The following is a 25,875-nucleotide window of genomic DNA, read 5'->3' as shown; positions in this document are numbered from 1 at the left end:
TGCAACGAAGAATGGAAAACTGCAATTTCTTGAACAAAAGTATGAGTTTAAAACAGAAATATCAAAATTTAAGTCTGCAAACGAAAGAAAAAACTAGCATAATGGTAGTGTTGATTAACCAATAATTTGGATTCAATTATAAGTATCAGACATAAGTCATTAAGATTTCAGCACGTGTTCGTTTTTATATTGAACCGGGCTGGTCGCAAGGGGCACTGGGTAGCAGAATGAGCTTACAACAAAGCAGCACTAAAAGTTCATTTTCATTGGTCCCTTTTCAGGGTACGAACCAATGAAGATGCGATTTACAAGCTACGGCAAGTGCCCGTCCTTCACCTTACCACATCGCACAGCCGGCGGTTGTGAATCAACATTTGCGGAGGCGTGGACTCGTGAATAAAGAAAAGTTACAAGATGGTAGGCAGTTATTATTATTCTGACAGGTTTTTATCGTACACACACCCCTTTCCAAATGTTCTGTTTAGTCTGGTTCTCGTTGAATGTCAAGAATTCAGTGTTGTCGCGCTGCATAATGACCTTGACAGTCCTCCAAGTCTGCACAGTCCATTCACAGCTGATCGCCACTGATTGACCTCATGACAAGGCATCACCATGGGTGATTTGATTTACTTTTGGTTCGATATTAATGTATGTTCTCGCTTAGGAATGAGTTTGTTTAGTGTCATTTGGAATTCAGAAGCTCCTCGTTATCTGAGGTTCAGTGTGAGCACCTGTTGTCAATAATGCGGGGTTTATCCAGTTGACTGTTAAATGCCGCGATGGCTGCAGTCAATACATGCTGTTTTGGAAGACTTTGGATAATGCCGTCACATCATAAACTTGATGATGTCAAAATGCTATGGCATCACTGCCATCAGTCCAATGTTCAAGTCAAGATGCACATTTTTCATTGAAGACCAATGACTTGTGATTTTTTATGTTATCGTCCACCATCTGTGTCATTTTGTTGGGGGTAAAGATCGTCTTTCAGTTGACTTGACGACATAACAATAAAGAACTGGTAGGTGTCTTGAGTGGTGATGAATAGGTCAATCACCCGTGACTATGTTTAGATGAAGTTTTAATCGATCGCACGCGATGGTAGCGCGGCGATCGTCAAAGCAGACAAATTGTCTGGCCTTGTCTAGATTGATTGTACCGTGAAGCTTTTCAAGTTGGGGGTCATCTCAAAATATTATGTTTTATTATGTTTTTAATCTTCACAATGACATGAGTGCCTGTGATTGTTAAAGGGTATTTTTGTCCCAGGCCTGCATCACCAAAATCTCTTCTCACAGTCAAGTTAACATCATGTGATAAGATAATGTACTGCTTGAAGTATTTAAAACTAGAACTACATTTTATGTATGTTAGTTATCATGGACAGTCATATATAGTCCTTGAAGAGATTGATGTCTCCAAGGGGAGTATCTTCTAATGTCTGGAACCACACTTCATAGACATCATGTGTAGGGATGAGAGGAAGGGAGATCGTGGCAAAGTAGTTGACCAACTTCTGGGTTGTCATTGTTGGCAGGTAGTAGGTGCATTGCTTTTGTCCATATTGAAAAAATAGTCCTTCAACTGGTCGTCAACCCTTTAGACCAAGGCCTGACTGCCGTGTCCATTTGGGAATGAAACAAGTGTTGGCTTAAACATTTGCAAAAGTGCAATGGCAAAACAAGGAAATCGCCGTACATTATATTACTTGTCGTTGGCATAGTTCACTGAATGTAAAATTCAATAGTTAGCCAACATAGTTTACATTGTGAAATATGATGTTGCTCTGATACACTCGGATTGTTGTGCTAGGTGATGTTATGTCACCACCAAAGCAAGGAAAACAATAACACCTGCACAATCATTGATCTGTAACTTTTTATCTCTTTAATCCCCCACCAGCATGTTAGGAAAGTGTGAGTAAGAGGTTAAAAAGACATAACACTTGGGTGTGTCCAGCTCTTGTTTACATTTTATATGTCTTCTATTTAAAAAATAATAAAGAAAGAAAAAATATTTTGTGTGTTGTCAGTGTAAATAAAATCCTTATTCCTTCACATTAGTTCATGTATACTATCAATGATGACGCAATGCTCATTTGAAAAAATCATAAGTACATTTTTCCATCGATAATGTTTGTGATTTTTCTTTCTAGCATTTGAGCTAGGCCCACTGGTAGCAGTTATAATGCAGAGTTAGATCGGGATTAACATGTCACAGTCATAATATATTGCCAGTGGAGTATAACCGTACACATATAACTCACTGTGATATTTTAGTTGTTTAACTGTCCTTTGGCAAAAGATTACACAATATAACCCATTTTCGCCATGATGTTGGTGAAATATTGCCAGAGTCTCCGTACGGTTTAACTCCCTCACTGTGATGTCAATATAACCAAATGACTAAGTTTTGTGTGGTTTTCTTTTTGCAGTCGGAACCTCTGAGAGTCTTGGTGACTGGCGCTGCTGGACAGATCGCCTATTCCCTCGTTATAGCCATAGCCAGAGGGGAGGTGTTTGGAACAGATCAGGTGCAAGTTTAATTGTCACTATTGCATATCTGTTAAGGCATTATTGTACAACAGAAAGTAGTTGTGAATGTGGTTGGGTTACATCATTGTACATCACTGCCTTGTCTGCCAAGGTGGCCTGTTAACAGAAGTTGCAGCTGGCATTCAGCAGTCTGTCAAAAGTTTACTTGTGGGATCGGGTGGTCAGTCTCACTGGATACATGCATCTGATGATTATGTGCCAAATGCATAAAATCATGCCTGGTGTATACTGAATTATTTACAGAGCATCATCATGCAACATGCTCATGTCATTGTGCTGAGTTTAATAATGAATGAACAGAAAATGTTTGCATGAAACTGACGATCTAGGTAAAGATTGGAAATGTTTGTGAATGGAAAGTTTGAATTGAAGTTAAATGAACATTTAGTCAATATGTTTAGTCATACTATTCCATGTTTTACCTCGATTTTACATAATGAACGTCAGATATCACTTTGTGACAGGTTCAATTCTTGCCTTGAGACATGTTCCAGTTCAGTATCGGTTTGATGACCCTTCCTCTTCTTGTCGTGTCAAGTCATGTATTTAATAACAGTTTTGTGCAGGTTTCACAATTGTAGTCAGGTTGAGTTTCTGAGTCTGAGCTCCAACATCTTAACATGAAGTAAATGTTTTGTGTCAGGTAGGATTTAAAACTATTCTTAAAATTTGGAAAGTATTTAAACAGTTTTACCTATCCTATTTCACAGACTATATACCCATCAAACAATCCCCAAAAAAGTGACAACCCTTGAAGGTCCTGGGGTAGAATAGGCCGTCAGCAACCCATGCTTGCCATAAAAGGCGACTATGCTTGTCGTAAAAGGCGACTAATGGGATAGGGTGGTCAGGCTTGCTGATTTGGTTGACACATGTCATCGGTTCCCAATTGTGCAGATCAATGCTCATCCTGTTGATCAGTGGATTGTCTGGTCCAGACTCAATTATTTACAGACTGCCAACATATTGCTGGAATATTGCTGAGTGCGGCGTTAAACTAAAGTCACTCACTCACACACCCACATCAGTGACACCAGTCCGTCTGCTCAAGGAAAAAGAGTGATGTGTTTGTAGTGAGGATCAGTACTGTATGACCCATGGTGATATGTAAAGTGCTAGGTGAGATGTAGATCTGTAAAGTGCTAGGTGAGAGGTGAGAGGTGATATGTAAAGTGCTAGGTGAGATGGTGATATGTAAAGTGCCATGTGAGTTGGTTGGTATGAAGCTGAAAACTGAGCTCTTAGTCTTTCCTTCACAGGCAGTGGGGTACCTGAGTGGTTAAAGAATCCACTTGGCACACAGAAGCTCAGTCACCAGTGCTTGATTCCCCACGCGGGTGCAATGTGTGAAACCCATTTCTGGTGACACCACCATGATATGTTGCTAAAAGCAGCATAAAACCGAACTCATTCTCTCTTTCCCTCACCAAGATAGAAGAAGAAAAATGAAATGCTTACCACAAGACAATTAAATGTGTATAATTAATTGTTAAGTATCCAACTTGTTACCCCAGAAGCAAACACTATGAGCTACAGTGAAATAGTTCAAAACAGTTGTGAGGTGAATTTTAGGTCTGAACATTTTTTTTCTCATTAGGCGTGACTGCTTCTCTCATGCCCAACTACTACCCATATAACTAACTGACAAACATGTTGTAAATTCTGCAGACTCTTGACCTGCTTCTGTTGGACATCAAACCTATGGAGGAAGTACTCAATGGTGTGGTCATGGAATTACAGGACTGTGCTCTACCTCTCCTAAACAGTGAGCACAGCATTAGGGTTTATTCTTTCCTGTCTTTTCAGAAAAGTTTAAAGAGGGGTCAGATTCCACTCTTGTCTTGACTTCTCAGCTGAAGTTTGTTGTCCACACACATCAATATTATACTTAGGCCAGGCCAATTATATTTCTTGTTGTACGACTCAGCCAGTCATATTTTTTAAGGAAGACCAAAATAAATAATAATAATAATATATTTTTCCAACTCAAAAATAAAAATGTAATGTTAAGATATACTGGAGCAAGACATGCAACTATGCAAGGCAGTTTTGGATACTAAAACACTGGTACCTGTTCTCAGAGACATTAAAGTGAATTGTCTAACAATATATGTGGTAAAAATCAGTGCTTCCAGTACTTCAGGGTGTGTGAAACTGACGAACAATGCCTTTCTAAAACTCAGGTAGGTTTTAGCTTAGACTGGTGGGTTTTCCCCTTCCCTTCCCTTTTGGCTTCCTGAGGACAGAAATAATTCATAAAACAAGAAATATAATTGGTCTGGAATTATCTGGTTTTACTTATGTGTCAGTGTATTGCATTTGCTTGCTAGACATCTTTACCTTGCCCATAATGGGAACTGAATTTAAAAAAATACTGACAGTTTGCAGAAAAAACGTACTTTCAGTATTTGCCGTTAGTCATAAATGAAACAAGTTACGCATTTAAAACAGTTGGTGCAGTTGCCATGTCTTGATTCGCATGGGTTTCAACACCTTGTGAGAGTGATATCCCTTTGTTTATGGAGTGGAGGAATAAAAATAGACAAATTTTATTGTATAAGTCATCATTATTGTTTTGTTTCAGGTAAGTAGATAGATATATAATCTTGCTTTTGATGTTGGTTTATACCATGTCAAAAGTTGTTTTTGTGTGAAACAAGAAGGTGTCGCCGCAGGACTCTATTTTAAAGGGTGTGGCATCATGTGCACTTTCTCATTCTAAATTCCTTGGACGCAATCATCATAGGTAATTTTGGTTGGTGCAATATCTTTTGTATATTTGTAGGTGTCATCCCCACCTGTGATGAGTCTGTTGCCTTCAAGGACATCGATGTTGCATGTCTTGTGGGCTCCATGCCCCGGAGAGAGGGAATGGAGCGTAAAGATCTCCTTGCTGCCAATGTCAAGATCTTCAAGACTCAAGGCAATTCCCTGGACAAGTATGCCAAGAAAAGTGTGAAGGTGTGACTGATATAGCCTTCTACATAACACAAAGGCAATGTCTAGCTAGTATGATAGACCCGTTCTAGACTACAACTCGGACAACAGAGCAGGCACACTAACGATGCATTTACCTTCATCAGTGCTCATGGGGCACATCTATTTCAGGACTTCTATTTTTTATACTGCTGTTTATTTATATTGACCTTCACAGTAGCAGTGGCATGCAGGCAGTAGTGTTGCATTGTGGTAAAATGTTCATGCTGAAGACCCAGATACAGTTATCAACAGAACTTCAATTGCAACATATGTCATATTTGGGATTTCACTTTCTTTGTAAAGTACAAATTCTAGTACTTTTTTCGGTCGAGTCCCATCCGGGATTCGAACCCGCACCCTCAGAGTCAGGCACCTAATCGCCAGCACACAAAGTCAGCCGCCTAGCCCGCTCAGCCACCGCGACTTCCACAAAAATGAAAGTCGGACAACTGGTAGTCTAAGAAAGTGAAATCCCAAATATGACATATGTTGCATTTGACCACTTTCTAAATGGCATCGGGTAATCATAGCTTTCGGCCGTGGGAGCCGTGCCAATTTACACTCATCAGAGGGGTACACAAAGTACGCAGTCTAGACTACCAGTTGTCCGACTTTCATTTTTGTGGAAGTCGCGGTGGCTGAGCGGGCTAGGCGGCTGACTTTGTGTGCTGGCGATTAGGTGCCTGACTCTGAGGGTGCGGGTTCGAATCCCGGATGGGACTCAACCGAAAAAAGTACTAGAATTTGTACTTTACAAAGAAAGTGAAATCCCAAATATGACATATGTTGCATTTGACCACTTTCTAAATGGCATCGGGTAATCATAGCTTTCGGCCGTGGGAGCCATGCCAATTTACACTCATCAGAGGGGTACACAAAGTACGCAGTCTAGACTACCAGTTGTCCGACTTTCATTTTTGTGGAAGTCGCGGTGGCTGAGCGGGCTAGGCGGCTGACTTTGTGTGCTGGCGATTAGGTGCCTGACTCTGAGGGTGCGGGTTCGAATCCCGGATGGGACTCAACCGAAAAAAGTACTAGAATTTGTACTTTACAAAGAAAGTGAAATCCCAAATATGACATATGTTGCATTTGACCACTTTCTAAATGGCATCGTGTAATCAGAACTTCAATTTCTGGTGTCCCTTGCCGTGATGTTGTTTAGAGCATCGCTCGCTCCCTCACTCACTCACTCACTGTGTGTTCACATACATTTAACCTCACAAGAACATTTACACAAAATATAGTGTGTTTGTCTTCTAAATAATTCAGGGTGATTTTCAAATTTCACCAGATGTGCTTTTTAGAACATGTTTAGGATAACATTTCTCCTGGATATTGGATACTGATAACATGATGTAAATATAGCATGCATATGACAATCTCTTTGTCAATTTATATTTGCAGGTCGTGGTTGTAGGTAACCCAGCCAACACAAATGCATTAATCTGTTCTAAATATGCTCCATCCATCCCAAAGGAGAATTTCTCCTGCTTGACAAGACTGGACCAAAACAGAGCACAGTCACAGGTTTGTTGATAATTCATGTCCCATACTCAGGTCTGCCAACTTCAGATTTCTTCCTGCTTCCCCTGACTATCCTCTCTGGGATGTGGGAAGCCTAGTGGAATATTGCTAAAAGCGACATTGAACCAACCTCAGTCAGTCAGTCAGTCAGACTATACCCTGTTGTTCCCAGATCGCCGCCAAAGTGGGAGTGAAAGTTGCTGATGTCCGCAATGTCATCATCTGGGGAAACCACTCTTCCACGCAATTCCCCGATGTGAGCCAGGCCCAGGTGCAAGTACAGAACGTCTCGAAGGATGCACGAAGTGCTGTCCAAGATGACAGCTGGCTTAACAATGAATTTATCACGGTAACATATCTTCTCAATGTCCTTTTTACAATATTTTGAGGGTAATCAGATTAAGATATAGAACACTCTAACAGTCAAGACACCTTTTGTTGCAAAGTGACCAAAGTGCAATATTCAGTTTCGTCAACTGATATCCTTCAAAACTGTAACATACATATACATCATAAGGAAATATATTCATGACCTTAAAAAACTCTTCTGACAAATAACATTGCTGCATATTCAGAATACTGTTAAAAGGACAAGGAACAGTGAAAAGTCTAATATCTGACCAGCATCCTATTCCACAAATGAACCCATGAAAATCTGCTTTGGAATTAAGTAACCCATGCTTGGTGTAAAAGGCGACTAACGAGATCAGACTTGTTTGACACTTGTCCTTGTATCCAGATTGTGTATATCAGTGTGCATACTGTTGATCACCGGATTGTCTGGTCCAGACTCAGCCACCTTATAGCTTGAATATTGTTGAGAGAGATCTAAAACTTAACTCACTCACTCACTCATTCACAAAGTGGTGTTAGAACTAAAACAGTCGAAAGCCAGTATTTAAGTATGGAAACTATGATCAGTTCTGTGCAAACATATCTTGTTGTGAAGGTATTTCCATGTATAAATTGTTACCCAAGAACTAAGAAATGTATTGTTTTGTGTGTAAATGTGCTGTTGTGTTTCTTCTACTACAGACTGTACAGAAGCGGGGCGCAGCAGTCATAAAGGCAAGGAAACTCTCCAGTGCTATGTCAGCCGCCAAGGCAATTTGTGACCATCTCAGAGATTGGTGGTTTGGCACCAAGTCGGTAAGGCATTTCTAGCTAGGATAGTGTTCATTATATGATTTTTTCCCACAACCTGACTCATGCTTATTATGCTTATCTCCTCCCTCTATACGAAGATAGTGGAACACTTGAAATGCCTTGAAATTCGATTCCAAGTGAAGCTGATGTACAATACACTCACCCATCAGAAGCCTTCCTTTCTGGCCGTTACGGTCACATGACCAGCCTTACTTGCCACTCTCTCCTTTATCATCCGACGAGGACGGTTGGAGGCACACTTGGGTCCCGATATGGTGATTAGTTTTGGCGTTAATTTCAGTCCTATAATAAAAAATTATGTCATATTCAGTTTTTGGATTGTAATTACTATTATTTTTGTGTAAAATTTACAAAATTTCTTGTGTTTCATACACTTGGACATAGTCAAAGTTGATGAAATCGTGCTCCCTTTGTAAATTACCACTGTCTACAGTTGATCTGCATGTATTATGTCCTTTTCTCAGGCCTATTTGTCCTTCCAGTGTTTGCTGTGAACTTTGCAAGAAATTATCTGATGCAGAATTTGCATTATATGTATATTCTCTTCAATGGTGTGCAAAGAACAAACTGCCTAGGCTCTCACTAGTCATGTCTAAATCTATTGATTCTACATCTTCTAACCACATTTTATTAACAGCTGACATTCATCATTTTAGTGATCAGCCAGACTTACACCGGGGGCATGGTCGAGATACCAGTCAATCGTCTAGATCTCAGAAGAGAAAGTTGTCAGAATCCAGATCGTCAGAACCTATGACGTTGAAGTCGTCTTTGTCAAAGCGTAAGTCTTCAACTGCTAGACGTCTGCTGTAACATCACTCCACGACTGCTTCAGAGTCTTTCAGAGATGAGATTGCCCCTCCAGACGAACGTCATATCAACGATGAACTCCACTACAACTTTCCTAGGTACAGATTGTCAACACACAGGATCAACCAGCAGCGTCTACTAGACCTTCATTAAGTTCTTCGCTTACTTCGTTGCACCCTTCGGAGAGTCTTGTACGTAGACATCGTAAGTCTACATTCAACATGTCAGATGCTTCTGCGAACCAGCAGCCACTACTTGCACTGCAGTCACTGGACACTGGCCTCTTCATGCAACAATTCACCACTCATACGAAGAATTTGTTGTATCGACGTTTTGAAGAGGAATGGAAACGTCAGTCAGCAGCTACAACAGTAGTCATCATCGTTTGTCATCTTGATCAGATACAGACTCACGTAGGAAAGAGTGAAGGCACTCACGGAATAGTAGTCACTCCAGGGATACTTACAGACAGCAAGACCATAATGACACTCGCTGTATGGACATCACTTCCCACTCAAGTATGCACTCAAGGAAGGACGGAAATGGACATCGCCGATCTCCGTCACAGGACGAACTCAGAGATTACATTTTGGATCACGAATGGTTTCGGCTCAGTCTCCCCATCAAAGGACTCCAATCAGGCTCATACCGATATGATGAGTAACGAGGACATTGATACTTTGACGTTTCCGCCGATTGTGCCAATATGCACTACTGGAGGAATTGGGGACTGAAAACACCGATTACACTATGAGCATCCTACAAGACGACTGCAAGATCCCACTACAGGGAACACCACCACTCACAAGAGACACAGCACTCTTCGTGTACGCCGGGGATCAATGAGACAAACTACCCACCATATCATCTCCTAGAGCAAGGTGCAGTTGAAAAACTACACCTGGATCAACTGACACCAGGATTCTGCTCCCAAATATTTCTTCTACCCAAGAAAATCGCCAAAGAAAAGTTTTGACTTACATACAACATGAAGGAGTTCAACAAGGATTATCTCATGAAGCCAGAATGGTTCAGAATGATCCATCTACCACAACTGCAGCATCTCATCCATCCAGTGGATTATCTAGCCAGCATCAACCTACAAGATGCCTACCATCACATTCTGATGCATCAATACTGTAGAAAATATGTGCGCTTCCTATTCAACGGTCAGCACTACCAATGGATGGTTCTGCTGTTTGGAATATCTTCAACCCCCTGGCTATTTACTTGGGTCGCTGAGCCAGTAGTCATATCTACATCGACAGCGCCTTTTACCTGAACAAGGGCATTCAAGTGCATCACAAGAAAAGTCAACTCAGACAGTTAGACTTTATCAGGTTTCTACCTCAATTCAGATAACATGTAAATCTACTGAAATTGGAATTAGAGCTGCAGCAAGATCTTCAATTTCTCGGGATTCAATTCATCACTCCGTTGATCCGCATCATCGTCCCAGAGGATCGGTGGGTCAAAATTCAAGCCATGATAGAACAAGTTCTACTTTCTCTGTTACCACTAGCACAGTGGCAATGTCTACTTGGTCAACTCGTATCAGCACAGGACTTCACCAGATGAGGATGTCTACAATTACGCCCATTACAACAGTTCCTGATTCAGCATCTCAACATGTTAGATTGGATTGCTCTGCCAGACAACTTGAGACCATATCTACTATGGTGGACTCACTAACTGAATGTCTACGCAGGGACCTATTTACAAGAGCCGGTCTGCAACAAACATCTCTACATAGATGCGTCACTACAAGGTTTTGGTGCTACCCTAAACAACAAGGTGGCAGCAGGAATCTGGACGACCAATGACCCATTCAGCATATCAACCACCTGGAGATGAAAGCAGTTTACACTGGTCAACAACATTGAGAAACTGACTACTGATGGTTCATACAGACAGCTCCACGCTAGTGTTCAACATAAACAAGCAAGGATCAACAGGATTTCACAAACTACTACAGTTGATCTTTCAACTCTTCGACATGTGTCAACAACTTGAACCTTCACATAAAGGCTTGTCACATCCCAGAAGCACGCAATATCGTGGCCAGCGCACTGTCATGCCCGCTACAACCATCTCCAACAGAATGGATGCTAAATCGAGGGGCATTTAGACTTATCAGTCATTTGTACCTCCAGTATCAGATCCGTTAGCGTGAGCAATAGACGCTTTCAGTATCGCAAGGGAAGGACTGAATGCTCATACGTTCCCCCCATCCAGCACTACTACCATAAGTCATTGGGAATATCAAACAGAGGATGCTGATACAACTGATTTTGGTCACGCCTTTCTGGCCAGTGAGAGATTGGTTCCCAGTACTCTTTGAGGAACAAGGACAACCATCACTGCAACTACTAGAGTGGGAGAACCTACTTATCCATCCACACACCAAACAAGCACAAGGCAGGTCTATAACATTCCAACTTCACATATAGATCGTGTCAAAGCCTGCTTGAAACATCACAGATATTAGCGGATAGAGCGGCGATAGCAGTCACCCTCTCTCTCTGTAGATCATCCTGCACATCATACTACAATAAATGGATGCGGTTTGAAACCTATGCCAGAAAGAAAGGCTTTACTGCAGTGAAGCCACACATCTTCCAATAGCGGTTTGCTTATGTCATCTACGAAATACCAGAGGACTGAATGGTTCTACACTCTCGACATACTTGATGGCACTCAGCTCTGTTATCACCATGAAAACGGGGATCAATCTGACTAAAGTATCTTAACTACTTGCCTTACTATGCTCTTTCAAGCTAGAAGACCAACAACGCAGATATAAGGCCTCATATAACACCTCACATCTGGGACTGAGATGGGATTTTATCAAAATCAACTGCCCGAACAACTGGACAGACAATTCCACATCCTGGCATTATCAACAGTCCTCGGGCCACATGATACACAAAATTTATCATTATGCCCAGTCAGAGTGTAGCAGGACTCAAGCCTCCTCGAGCCTTCAATCAACGTGACATAAGAGCATTGGCATCGACGCTAGCTCTGCATGGAAACTGCTCATTTTCAACTCTAATGGAGGGCTGCTTTTGGAAATCGATTACGGTGTTTGCCAAACACTACCTGCAGGACATCACAACTGAGGACGTCACTGGTATTGGTTTGGGCCACTTATTGTTGCACAGCAACTAACGGTTCCACAAAGACGCAGAGTTTCACTCCCCCTTTTATCATGTGACTTGTTAAGACCAAGACGCTCTAGGGAGTATAATTGTTGAAAGTAAATGCTCACATCTCAAACAGACTAGCATGAGTGATTATGGCCCTGTACTTGTAATGAGGATACTTGTACATGAAGAAGGGGGCGTGTCTGGTCTTGAATGGAAATCTGGACATACAGTTGCAGTAGACACTAGCAGAATGTTAGCTGGTCTATATATATTATCACATTCCAGTCAACGAAGGCTTCAAGAGAAGACATGTTCAACTGGATGTGATTCCCCCATCACACAGATGAATGTTGGAAGAACAGGACCGAACCACTGCGATCATACTTCCCATGAGAGGTGACGTACTGGACATACTTATATGGCAGTCAACAGAATCCAGCATGGCCTCATCCCCCGCTATTTCCATCGGATTATGTGAGCATAATACACGAGTCAGGATAAGGAAAAAATATGTAATTTTCTTAATAAAATTGATATTTTATACTTACCTTGACTCATGGTGTCAAGCCCTCCCAGCTACCCCTCTCAATCGTGCTGAATTTCCAATAATTCAAGCATGTTGGGTTATGTGACCGTAATGGCGAGAGAGGGAGGCTTCCAATGGATGAGTGTATTGTATGTCTGTTTCAATTAGAAGGGAACTTCAAGGGATTTCAAGTGCTCACTATCTTTGTATAGAGGGAGGAGATAAGCATAATAAACATGAGTCAAGATAAGTATAAAATATCAATTTTATTCAGACAATTACATATTGCTGCACTGTTTGGAATATTATGACAATCTCTCATAGATGAAATTGTTCAAATGGCATCACCCATGTTCCAGCCCTACACCACAGTGCTCTCATAGTTGTTATGGATGATGCTCTGGAAAGTGAAGCCTTTGTCTGTTTTCTTGGAGAATACTCATGTACAGTTGTCACGATTTGTGTAGTCCAGACTATTATCTCTCATGATGCTTCCGCCATAGAGTTGGTCCTTAGCAACCTTATCTTGTCACAAAACACAACTAATGGAATCAGATGATCAGACTCGCTGACTTGAGTGACGTTATCACGTCCCAATTGTGTAGAACAATGGTCATGCTCTTGATCACTGGATTGTATGGTCCACACTTGATTTACTGACTGTCGCCATATAGCTTGAATATTGCTGAGAGTGGCATAAAACTAAACTCGCTCATTCACTCAAGCTGAAGTCCAAAATCTCCATTTTGACAAACAACATTACTTATATGCATTGTTGCAGGACACCTTCACATCAATGGGCGTGATCTCAGATGGATCCTATGGGATAGATGCTGGTCTTGTCTACAGTTTCCCTGTTCAAATTGCTGCAGATAGAACTTACAAGATTGTCCGGGGTATTCAAATCAGTGACTTTGCCCGAGAGAAAATGGATGTCACAAAGAATGAGCTCATCGAGGAACGTGACATGGCCATCAGCGTCTGTGAAGATTGACTATTAGGACCTAAACTTTAAAATCTGGGTACTAAAACTTCAAGTATTTAAGCCTTGGTGGTTGACCATCTTCACCACTGTGTGGTAGTATGTCCATAGGAATTTATCTAGACTTGTTATTCATATCTGCATTCAGGGTCTCTGCATATTCTCAGATTGAAACTAAACACAATGTGCAAATTTAGAAAGGAAATGTGACTACAAAAGACTCATAGTCAGGTAAATCCCTGGCTATCTATCCTTGAAACGTTCATTGCCTTACAAACTTCTTAAGCCCATTCTGAACACATTGACTCCAATCAACGTTAAGAATTTTTTGGGCTATGAACGTTTCGAGAATAAGGTCCCTGTCTTGCTTAGCCTGTTTGTGATGGTTAAAGAGATTATAACGAAATTTTGGAAGGCACCATTGTTAATGTGTGTATGTCTGTTAAACGAGTCCACACCATTACGTTCTTAACAGTACTTACAAGTAATAAAAGCAGTGAATGTCAAGACAATGCTAGGTATTATACTAGTAAATTTGTTACAGTAACCAAGAGATTATACATGTCTTTAAGATCAAAATACATGGGAGTTGTGTGGATGTTTGGTTTATGACACTTGGAAGCATAGAAAGTGGTGACGAAGTAATATGACTATGGAATGGAATATCAGGGCCTAAATACTTGAAACAACCTCTGTGTAAGACTTTTATGCAATAAAAAGTACAGTTTTATTGTGGTCACTTTATATTCCTTCTAATGTGTAAACAGGTTTTGAGACGGGTGTGTAGTGCTCAGAATGCCTTTCTGTTGATTTAACCAGGCTCATCTAGATCATTGTCAGTGCTATGAAATAAACCAGAAAACATATTTTCTTGTGTCCTTTTTCATATGTGTGGGGAGTTAAGAAGATACCTACACTGTGTTGCTTGGAGTTACATTGGGGCACAAGTGGCCATTCATCTGATAGCAGGGTGGTGGGTAGCCAGTTGTTAAAGCATTTGCTCGTCACGTGTAAGACTTGGGTTAAATTCCCCACATGGGTACAAGTTGTGAAGTCACTGTTTGTTTCCACTGTTGTGATATTGCTGGAATATTGCAAAACGTGGCATGAAATTAAACTCATGAGATAGAAACCTCTGATGCTGGGTTCAAATCCATCATTGGCCCAGATCATGTTTGTGTTTATTAGCGTGCAGCTGATTCTCATTGGTTTCACTGAAGTGGTAGACATCTTTGAGGCTGTAGTTAAAACCCTTTTTTAACATTATGCTCACCACCCACCAACCCAAGGAACAAAATCCTTTTTCACATAGGGAGGTATGGGTGCCCCAGTGCAGAATTTTGCCTCTTACCCGAACAGGATCATTTGGTCATTAAATTTGCACTGACATCCCCTGATTCTTATGCCTGTCTTTGTGGATGATTTGCGAAATGTAGTTTTCATTGCAGTGTTATTGTGGCACTCACAAGGACTGCTACGAGAAGACACATACAGGGCATTTCCAAGGGGGAATGGTGGGCAAGCGCGCTGAGGGGCCAGACTAGTGATGCATTGAGCTGAAGTGTTAAGGTCCCCTGACAGGGTGTAAAAACCTTGGTGTCAACTTTGTGTGCAGATTCTTTCAGTGTTGTCACAAGCCCTAGTGTACAGAACACAACCCTGTCCACTATTAAAAGAATCCACAAATCCTTTGGTAAATGACCATATGGTGGCTGTGGACAAAGTATTTTGACTATTTATCCCAGTCCACCCAACTGAATAGGTACCTCGTAAGGATGAGAAAGTCACAGCAACCTGATGTGGCTGCAGGGAGTTGTATGATCCACAGGGAGTTGAGATTAATACATGAAGTGCCGTTGGGACTGACATCCAATGATCGAGGGAAAAAAGTACCAGCGCCTTGAGCATGTACTAGTTGCGTGGATATGTGGGCTATAAAAATATCCTAAAATAAGACAATATTTTGGCACCCAGAAGAGTTAAGTTTTCCACAATAGTAAGCTGGCAGACGACTGACATTCTCTGGAATGATACTGAATGTATTACAGTCAGTTACTTAGTGAAGGATGGGGACTATTTCATGGATATACAACTTCTTTATTCTGTATAGATGACGTTTCGACATCAATTTTAATGTTGAAGTCAATGTACGAATGAAACATCACCTATACAGAATAAAGAAGTTTATGTCCATAAACTAGTCCTCATCCTTCATCTACCCAACTTCAACAGTGCCAGCCAAAAAGTCAGTTACATGGTGTTTGAGAGGTACAAATTTCGGCGGCAGTAATAAATATCCGACATAAAATCATCTATCATATTTGATTTCAAAATGGAAGTGTCTTCTTGATTGGGGTCGGAATATTTCTTTAAAAACCCATTTTGTGACGATAGATCTTGCGCAACCACACCCAGAGGAGATTGCGAGGAGAGCTTCCAGAATTAGTTGGTCATGTCATTGTACCCCATCGCATCGATGCTCGTGATGTCAGTCCATGAAATTTAGCTTTGCAACTGCGGTCATGCCGAGTACGACTTGAACAAAAAACATCATACACATTACTAATTTGCTTTCTTCAGACGCAATTAAAGACGGGTGCCCTGGTGTTGTTTAAACGCCACTAACGAACATTCACCCATGCTTCCTGAAAAGTGCATGTCTTCATCTGGAAATCACTAGATTTGACGCAAACACTATCTGCTTCTTCTTGGTCTGTGAAAAAAATATGGGGTGCACTTGATCCCGAGTGTGTAAGTGCAATGCATCCTCGATATCACATGCACGTTGTTAGTCCCGAATGATTGCAAACCACTTTTAGTGTCCACAAGGTAACATAATGTCAACACCTGATGACCATTCATGTGGTTTTCGGATGTCTTGGTTCCCGACTTGTAAAGATGCAACAAACAAACTAATCGATAAATGGGAATCAAACAGCATGAGATGAAAATTGTTTTTCAGCATCCTATGCGTGCCGTAAAAGGCGACGACCGGGTTCGATGGTCAGGGTTGCTGACTTGGTTAACACGTCATCGTGATCATTTGCGCATTTGAACGCAATAGTCATGTAAGGGGTACACAGACCCTTGAGTTCTGTTCTGTTCACGGCAGGGCACACCAGAAATGGGCTTTGTGCCCATGTGGGGCATCAAACCTGAACCCGACGTGACGAGGGAACGCTTTAACGTAGAGGCTGTATACCCACCGCCCAACACATAACGTGAATCAGTGGCGCATTTCAGACAACTGTTAAAATAACTATTAAAACAACTATTAAAATAAGAAACGATGTACATCAAGTATGCGCCACAGGTCCTCAGAAACATTGTAAACTTTCGAAAGAAGATTTTCTACTGACACTCTGAGTCTTTGTTCGTCTGAGGGTGAATACGTGTGACAGGGCCTTTGCACAGTGGGTAACGTGCTTATCCGAGATTTTCTGTCGACTAATTGTCATCATGCCTGTATGGCGTCGATTGTTGTCCATGTCTTTACGTCACTCTTGGCCACGCCTTCTACTAATACCCGCGTGGTTAGGTTACTTCGATTCGGATATTACGACCTCTGCGTCATGCAGGCCAATTACTTACCGTCGTGTATTTTATGAACGGCTTCGCCTTGCCATGTTAAGGAAAGCTATTTCTGTACTATTGTCATTTAAATTTGTTCTAAAAACTGTAGTGCATATCACTTTGTGATTTATACACCATATCGTGACTAGAACATTCAACAATGAAAAGGACCATATGGACATTATAAAACCTGTCAACGAAGGACAGTAAAAGAACTAGAATATCACAATTATCATTAAAACTAGCGTGGAAAGTAAAAATTAACATCACTATCTGGACAAAACAATATAAAAACAGGCTATAGATCTCCAACGACCGAAGGTAGATCATCATGTTAGGGACCATGGGAATTTACAGTACCTTTGCTACCTGCACGGACCCTAGTTGGATTTACATCATCCCTTCAGCCGCTGGAAATGCTAGCCAAAATTAAAATAACATGAATACTACGATTAAGAACCTGGTAGACTTAAATTTACATAAAATGTCTAGTTACTAATCTAAACTACCAATCACTAAAATAGATTTATCTACAGAAACATATTTCTCAAAATGAAATCAATTTCTTTTAAAAGGCCAATGATTAAATGAGAACTAACGCTGTTAAAAAGATCCTTGATTGTTGTGACATTGAAATATTTATCCCTTGTGATGGAGAATTCAACACAGTCAAGCAGGATATGCTTGACCGTGACTCTGTCATCAGAAGGGATACAAAAAAGGTATGCATGAGTATATCTAGTATGGCCAATACGACATCGTCGTAAAATAACGTCTTCAAATCTGGACTGACTTCTGAATAAGAATAAGAATAAGAAGTGGTATCACAGATTTGTTGAGTGCTGCCCTGGCAGCAAGATCGGCCATTGTGTTACCAGAGATGCCTACGTGGCTAGGTAACCAACAGAAGACGATGTCGTATTGGCCAGTCGCAAGATTATTATACAATTCAATAATTTCAATTAAAAGTGGATGTTTACAAATGATATTTTTAATAGCCTGAAGCCAAGAAAGACAGTCTGAAAAGAGTATATACTGTTTATGTTTAGAGTGTCTTTGAATATATTTAATAAAAATAAAGATGTCTACCACTTCAGTGAAAATAGAGGTGTTATCCGGTAATCTAGAAGATATTGTTCTGGATCCAATGTCAGTGGCACAATCCACTGTGCCACGTCACAGATAGACCCATCTGTAAATAAGGATTTATAATTGCTATATTTATGTTTTAATTGATTATATTCTTGTTCATATTGTAATTCATTAGTTTTTTATTTTTTAAATGTGGTCAATGTTAGGTCCACTTGGGGCCTAACTAACTGCCAAGGAGGAGAAGAAAGAAGACGGGGAGGGGCTATATTATCTAACTCAATGCTGGCAGCAGAAATAAGTAGTTTTATTCTTTCTTATTGTATAAATCCTCATACAGAGGATTGAAAACACATTCATATGCAGGGTTGGACTCGATTCTCCAACCCATGGAATCTGAGGAAGTCATGTGATTAGCAGATAGATGTAACTTCTTTAAGTGGCATTTTAGAAGTTGGTATCATGACGATGAAAACATTAAAGTGGACTACGCCCAATGCACAGTTGTCTTTTCCTGAACCGATATTTAAACTTTTTCAATATTTCTACACCAAACTTGGCATGGCATTTCCATAGCAACAAGTTTGACTTTGACTCAGATTGGTGGTAGTGCTCCTTTCTGGAGCAGGAGCAGAACCTGTAAACTGTTTACAACAGTTCACTGTTTCTTCACCAAACTTGGCGTATAGACATGCCTGGTGGTGTACTGGTGCCTTTTGGTACTAGTAGCTTAGAATTCTCAATTAAATATTTTTGGCGTTTCCATGGCAAAAAAATTGACTTTGACTCAAACTGGTGGAGCAGGAGCAGAACCTGTAAACCTGTTTCCTTACCAAATATCGTTCATACGCTTATCTGTAGTATACAGATGGAGAAGAGTGGCTAATGATTGATTTCATTCTGTTGTTTTTGTAACAATTTGTGGCAAATGTTTTATGGCATCATTTCAGCTTTGTATATTGAAATATTAACTTGCATGCATTGAAAGTGACTCGGCATAGATACAGGGCGACCGATTGCTGCCACTGAACTTATGATAATGTTCGTGGACTACATCGATTGGCCACCATGCTTGGTACCTCGATTGTAGTTACTTTACCCTTTGGATTTACAACCACCCATTCAGATGTTGGTTAGTGCAACTCAAACACATGAGATGGTGTATGGGCCTTCTAGCCTCTGTTCAATATGCAACTTCTCATGGGTATTTGAGTGTCAGTATGATTCCGCGACAGTACAAATCATCATCATATTAATTTCACGATAATGTTTGAACACACCAATAAGTTTTATTTATTATAAGATGTTTGCCAGCTATGGAATAGAGATCTGTAAATAATTGAGACAATCCAGTGGTTCACATCATAAGCATTTATCAGTTGGGGTATGACCTGCATAAACCAGCTCAGCGAATCTGACAACCCGATTCCGTTAGTTGCGAGGGCTGGATGTGAGGGTTGCGCAACATTTACCGGTAAACCAGTATATACCGGTAAAGCATCTCTCGATACGATATGGTTGAGATTCTGCAATATATTGGGTTAGCTTCCTTTGAATTATCTACCCTTGATTTCCACAGGAGGAAAATGAGCATTAAAAATACCAAATACGCTTTTAATTCTTTGGGGTTCTTGTAACATTTTATTAGTGGAGGTGTCTTTATTAATGGCCCCCAAAGTGCCAGTAGGACTTAATATTGCCAAGACATTCATATTGGTACATAGTGCAATAATTTAAGAGATATTACAATGCATAGTGTGATTGACTGGAAAGCTTCTGTCCAAGTGCGTACAGAATAGGTTCATAATATTTTTCTGTGTGACATAAATTTGACAGATATGAATCAAGTTTCAAATCCGTTTCCCGTGGCCACGGTAGAAGCAGATTCAGTTGTTCAAGGCTTGAAGGGAATCAAGACAAAATGATGGTAGATACAGAACTCAGAATATAAAATCCCAAACAGTTTCATTCACAAAATGAAAACAACAAACAGTGCTATTACTGTGGAGGTATATTCCCTCACAATGGCCGATGTAAACAGGTGAAAACGTGCGATGTTTCTGGTATCAATAATCCAACATACACAACAAGACAGAAATACGAACGAAAGAGATTCTAGAAGTGACTCACATCATGGTACCTATTTGTACGACGACTTGACGAACCAGCAGGAAAAGATTTTACGAATGCTCCAAATTAGTATGACTCGACGGGTCATGTTATTCTCACTGAGGAATGTTTGTGAATGTTAGACGAGTTGATACAGTTCGCTCACACGTGTCTGTGAGAATCATTAACAGTTCTGGTAAAGACTTTCCAGTTATTTTTGATTCTGGTGCTTCCTTATATATCATGGATCAACAAACGTATGATATCCCCAAGACAGAAAACCTTGCAAGCTTGTGCAAGGAAATGTCAGCAATTGACAGCTTTTCGCATATATACGGATCAAACACACCTTTGCCTGTCACTGGTGTTGTGACAGTACCTGTTATTCATGACGAAATACTAATCAGTGTGGTTCTCGTGTCATTCCAGGTAGGCCAGGAAATCTACCCAGTTTCAAATCAGCTGAAAAAGAAGATCGTAGGAAACATTAACAGACTGGATATAATAGACAAATTTCCAGAACTGTTCAGTGGTTGAATTGGCAAAATCAAGAATCGACAGGTAAAACTACATTTTGATGAAAACATTCAACCTGCCAGACAACCACACAGACGCATCCCATGTAATGTGATAAAGGATGTGGTGAATGAACTTCTAGAAGACTTACACATTATTGAGAAAGTCCAACTCCTTTGGCAATTCCGATTGTGATAGTTCCTAAGAAATCGCCTGGCGTTCGAATCTGTGTTGAGATGAGCGAAACTAACTGTGCTGTACCATGTGAGAAATACAACATGCCTACACTGAAGACCTCATATCTGAATGGTTCAAACAGTTTTCAGCAAACTTGATCTACCAGCTGGATATCACCAGCTAGAACTTCGTCCTGACACCAGGAATCTCACTACAATCAGCACACACAAACAGCTAACTTCTGGAATAAATACAGCTTCAGAGATATTTCAGAATGTTATTTCTGAAATCATACAAGATGTTCCAGGTTGCCGGAATACATCCGACGACATACCTGTTCATGGGAAAGATCAAGCTGAACATGTCCAGCGACTCGGGAAATTGTTGAACGTCCTCAATCATAAAGGCATGAACCTGAAACACGACAAAATGTGAGTCTTCCAATTTATTATTCAAATTCTATGAACATATGTTTGGGAAGAATGGAATGTTCCCACAATTGAGAAAATCAAGAACTCATCAACACGCCTGCTCCTCAATCACCAAGTGAAGCCAAGTCACTCCTGGCCATGGCACAGTACGTTGTTCGCTACATTCCCTTCTCCCAGTTGCTTATGACTTTATGCAAGTGCCTCACAGAGGAATATAAATCACAGAGCCTGAATGAAGAATGTTTAATTGAAGTGCTGCATTGCAACAAGATTTTGCGGCCATAATGATGAGGTAATAGTATATCATTTTTTTCGTGATCAGCGTTGTTTTCTTCCACAGAATGCACTTACTTTCATAATTATTGTTACTGTAAGTTATCGAATGTCATTACAGTCATACCAAAAAAATGACGACTTTGGCCTCTATAATAAAATGATAACATAGGTCTCATTATAAAACAAACAAATGGTCACTCAGATCCAATGGCTCAACTAATAAGTAAAGTAAAGTGAAGTAAAGGACATTTAGAAGTGGAATGTAAGAAAGAAAAGCAAGGGTTGTGGATGTCACCTTCTTTATTGTGAATAGCACGCCGTTTCCTTCGTGACCTGGTGAAGGAGCAAGCGCACAATCCGAAACGTGTTATTCACAAGAGGTTAACATCCTTAAGTCCTGCGTTTCGTAAAGCATTCGTCCGTTTGAGGACTTTAATTCCACAAGATGTCACATGTGAAATAACCCAAACCTAAAATCTAAAGCATTTGGTAGAATATTTGGCATTTTAGGGACACTAGTAAAGACACTTCCACTTGTAAAATGTTACAAGAAACCAAAAGGAATAAAAGCATATTTGGAACATTTTGTTCCTTTGGAAATCAATGGCAAATGAGTCAAAGGGAAGTAACTGTGGATGACCCAATATATTGTAGAATCTAAACCATATCGCGATAATCGTATCGCGATAAACTTTACCGGTATATACCGTGATATTGCACAGCCCTATTAGTTAATGACTTTGGGAAACAACGCCTGGCACACTAACTACTTCGAACTCGCTTACAGACCCCAAAGTATTGTCTGTAACATTCCTGGCAACGAATTTCGGGACAGTACCATCGTCGTTCTGAATGTTTCGGTCTGTCAAATACCATGGCGACATTCTGATTTTTAAAGCTTTTGTTGGAAACTTCTTTCACATATGCTATTGACAAGTTCAGTCAGTTTAATTCATGCACTGGCGAGTGCTATAGCCAGTTTGTGATGTAGAGCATGTATCCAGCCATTAAACATCTAAGTTTGCCATGACTTTGTGTTTCATCAGTAAGAATAGAACCAACTGTATTACATACACTGACTAAATACGCTCTATATGCTCTAAATACGCTCTATAAGTTTGATTCCCCACATGGGTACAATATGTGAAGCCCATTTTCTGGTGTCCCCCGCCGTGATAATGCTGGAATATTGCTAAAAGCGGCGTAAAACTTTACTCAATCACTCACTCACTCACTGTAGCAGAGTTGTAGTTAAATCGTTCGCTTATCGCCCCGAAGACACGGGTTCTATTCCCCACGTGGATACAATCTATGCAGCCCATTTCCGGCGTCCGTTGCCGTGACATATCTGGAAAATTGTTAAAACTAAACTTATTTGTAGTATTATATTCAGGCATATGAAACATCGATTAAACAAAAATATGGTTTACATATATCTAATGGTTAGTTGCCTGTCATTCTTTCTTCACATGGTATAAGGTGGTTAAAGAATTTCATTTGTTTTCTTTTTGAAACCAGCGTAACTTGCAGCACCTTCAACATATAAACAATTGACACAGTACATGTACATGGTATTACATTTCACTACTTACTGGCTCTATTCAAGATAGCAGTGTCCGGGAAATGTAGTCGCATATATACTAGTAAAAGGGTTTTGTTGTAATATAAGTCAAACGTTTGCCACCTAACAACAGCTGTTTACGAGACACGTAAATTGACACGGAACACTTCCCCTTTGTCCGCTTTGATATCCGTCTAGGAAATGCTTTACATGTTATGTTCCCTACAAGGTAACATATGAAGGCACATTGTGCTGATATATAACTACTCCGTTACGCAACACCAACCATTCACTTGGCATGTTCACAGTCTTACAGCGACCATGACGCTGTTACGGGTAAGTCTATCCCAGCTAACAAAAGTACGTTTTGAGGACGTTGTCTCAACGTTACGTTTACGTCCCCAGAACGTCAGCATATAACGTCCCCATTACGTCTTTTTTGTGGAGTCGAAAACACGTCCCCACAACGTTATTTTCTACGTTCATACGACCCAAAAATAACGTCCCCGCGACGTCATAAACACAACGTTGTCACAACGTTATTTTCTACGTTCATACGACCCAAAAATAACGTCCGCGCGACGTCATAAACATAACGTTGTCACAACGTTATTTATAGTTTATTGGGTACATACGTACTCAGAAGGTACAGCAGTCTGAGGATAAATATTTCTATTAGGTTTCTAGGTTGTTGTCACCATGATCATAACAATATCCAGGGCTAAAAGTCATAGTTTCTGTTGTTTTTATTAGATTTAAATTACGAATGCTGAAAAAAGGTCAAGTGATCAAAAATTCGAAAAAACTTATTTCGGCAATTATAAATGTGTGGTTTGGATTTTTCGAAACTGTCTACTCTGAGCCCTGGTAACAAATAACAGAGACGCTTCTTTTGTTTACACTGAACCATTTATTCAAGTATAATACATTGCTAAGAAACGTTTCATTCTAGACTTGCACTTTCTCATCTTCCCCAGCGGCAGCGTGCATCTGAAAAAAGAATACAGCGTAGTTTATCTTTAAGACCTAATATTATTCAAAAGAACAAGATTAGAACATGCCGTTACATTTTTAACACCCTGAATGCCAAGTGTTTTTTTGTTTTGTTTTGTTTTGTTTTGTTTTGTTTTGGTTTGTTGTTGTTCAGGCGCATATTTTCGGCAGCTTTGAAAAATGACGGTTTTGTGCGAGAATTGCACTCGCGTGGATCTGCGTACGGCTATAAAATTACACAGAAAATGTACAAATCATTCTCATTAATGTCATCAGTTTTACATATAAATTTGAATTAAATCGCTGTTTATTAGCCTGTTCATATGAAACTGCAATGTTTGTCCCAGCATATTGAATATTGCACATCACAGGAACTAAAGCACATGTTGCAGTAATGGCTACGTGTGATCCTCTAACGGTTGTGTAGAGGCTTAAACTGTGATAGATCATATAGTACACCTACCGAGTCAATTTTCCGTGTAAATATTCAAACAATCAAAAGCTTTCAATGAATGAAAACGCATACCCTATATCCACATATGATATGATGTTGAACAAGGATATATGTAGATACTGAAATTAGTTTTCATGATAAAGTTTCTGAACAAAAAATATAAATCACGATGCTCAAAGTGCAGTCGGAATGATATGGCCATTGTGTTTTCTCTTGTTCAACCGAGCTTCACCTCCAAGAAATTGCCTAACAAGTGCAACGATGTTTACGTGTGACATCACTATCGTGGGCCGATTTCTTTCAAAATGGCGGCCTCGCTGACATGGGTACATCGGATTTTGAGAGCACACTTTCCTTGATTTAGGGATGTTTTGTACATAAAAGAGAGATGTAAGTAATCAGAATTATTCTGACTGTCTGTGTATTGTTATATGTTTTATCGTTTACATTTTAATTGACGGAAGAAGCCAGAAATGCCGATAATCACCGCTGTCGTTCTGCGTAATTTTGTGTCAGTCACGGTGTCACGCTGCACTGACACGACAGTTTTTTTTATGAATTATCAAATGATTGCATCGCATCTAATTTTGCTATTTCCTGCTACGATACTCTTCCCCTGAATATTCAAAGCGTATTGAGCCATTGTAAGCAATGACTAGACGGCTAGAAGTCTGAAAATTTCCGAAAATGCTACGTGGTGTAAAATCGGAATTTTTCTTTGCTTTCATTTCAAACAAGCGCAGTCTTTCGAGCACAGCGTTCGTTTTCATGCCCAATATCTTTCGTTTCGTTTTATCCAGACCCTTGGCATTGGTGACAAAGCCCATTTGTAATTTGATTCTAAGATATACGGGGAAATCAATGATGCATTTCTCGCTGCTGACAATGGAATACACATGATGAAATAGTAAGTTTTCGGACAACTATGGCAAGAGAAGCGTATGAGAAAAGATAACCATTTGGGTGGGGAGAGGGAGGGGAATGGTATTTCACAAGACAGGAAT

General features: G+C 40.2%; 2 protein-coding genes across 2 annotated transcripts in view; one reads left to right on the top strand and one right to left on the bottom strand.

The window, feature by feature from the left end:
• The window catches only part of LOC137293709 (DNA-directed RNA polymerase II subunit RPB7), a 130,269-nt gene that overhangs the window by 35,744 nt on the left and 68,650 nt on the right, over positions 1-25,875 (bottom strand). The window lies entirely within an intron of this gene.
• On the top strand, positions 213-14,558 carry LOC137293705 (malate dehydrogenase, cytoplasmic-like). The gene is made up of 8 exons (XM_067824411.1): positions 213-417; positions 2,435-2,533; positions 4,224-4,320; positions 5,341-5,516; positions 6,939-7,061; positions 7,231-7,407; positions 8,094-8,207; positions 13,492-14,558. The coding sequence occupies exons 1-8, from the start codon at positions 415-417 to the stop codon at positions 13,702-13,704; spliced, it is 1,002 nt and encodes a 333-aa protein (XP_067680512.1). The 5' UTR covers positions 213-414; the 3' UTR covers positions 13,705-14,558.

Source organism: Haliotis asinina, chromosome 8 (genome assembly GCF_037392515.1).
Source record: "Haliotis asinina isolate JCU_RB_2024 chromosome 8, JCU_Hal_asi_v2, whole genome shotgun sequence".
In the NCBI taxonomy this organism is placed as follows: domain Eukaryota; kingdom Metazoa; phylum Mollusca; class Gastropoda; order Lepetellida; family Haliotidae; genus Haliotis; species Haliotis asinina.
Note: the sequence above shows the minus strand (reverse complement) of the source record. Positions and strands in the feature narration are given on the sequence as shown.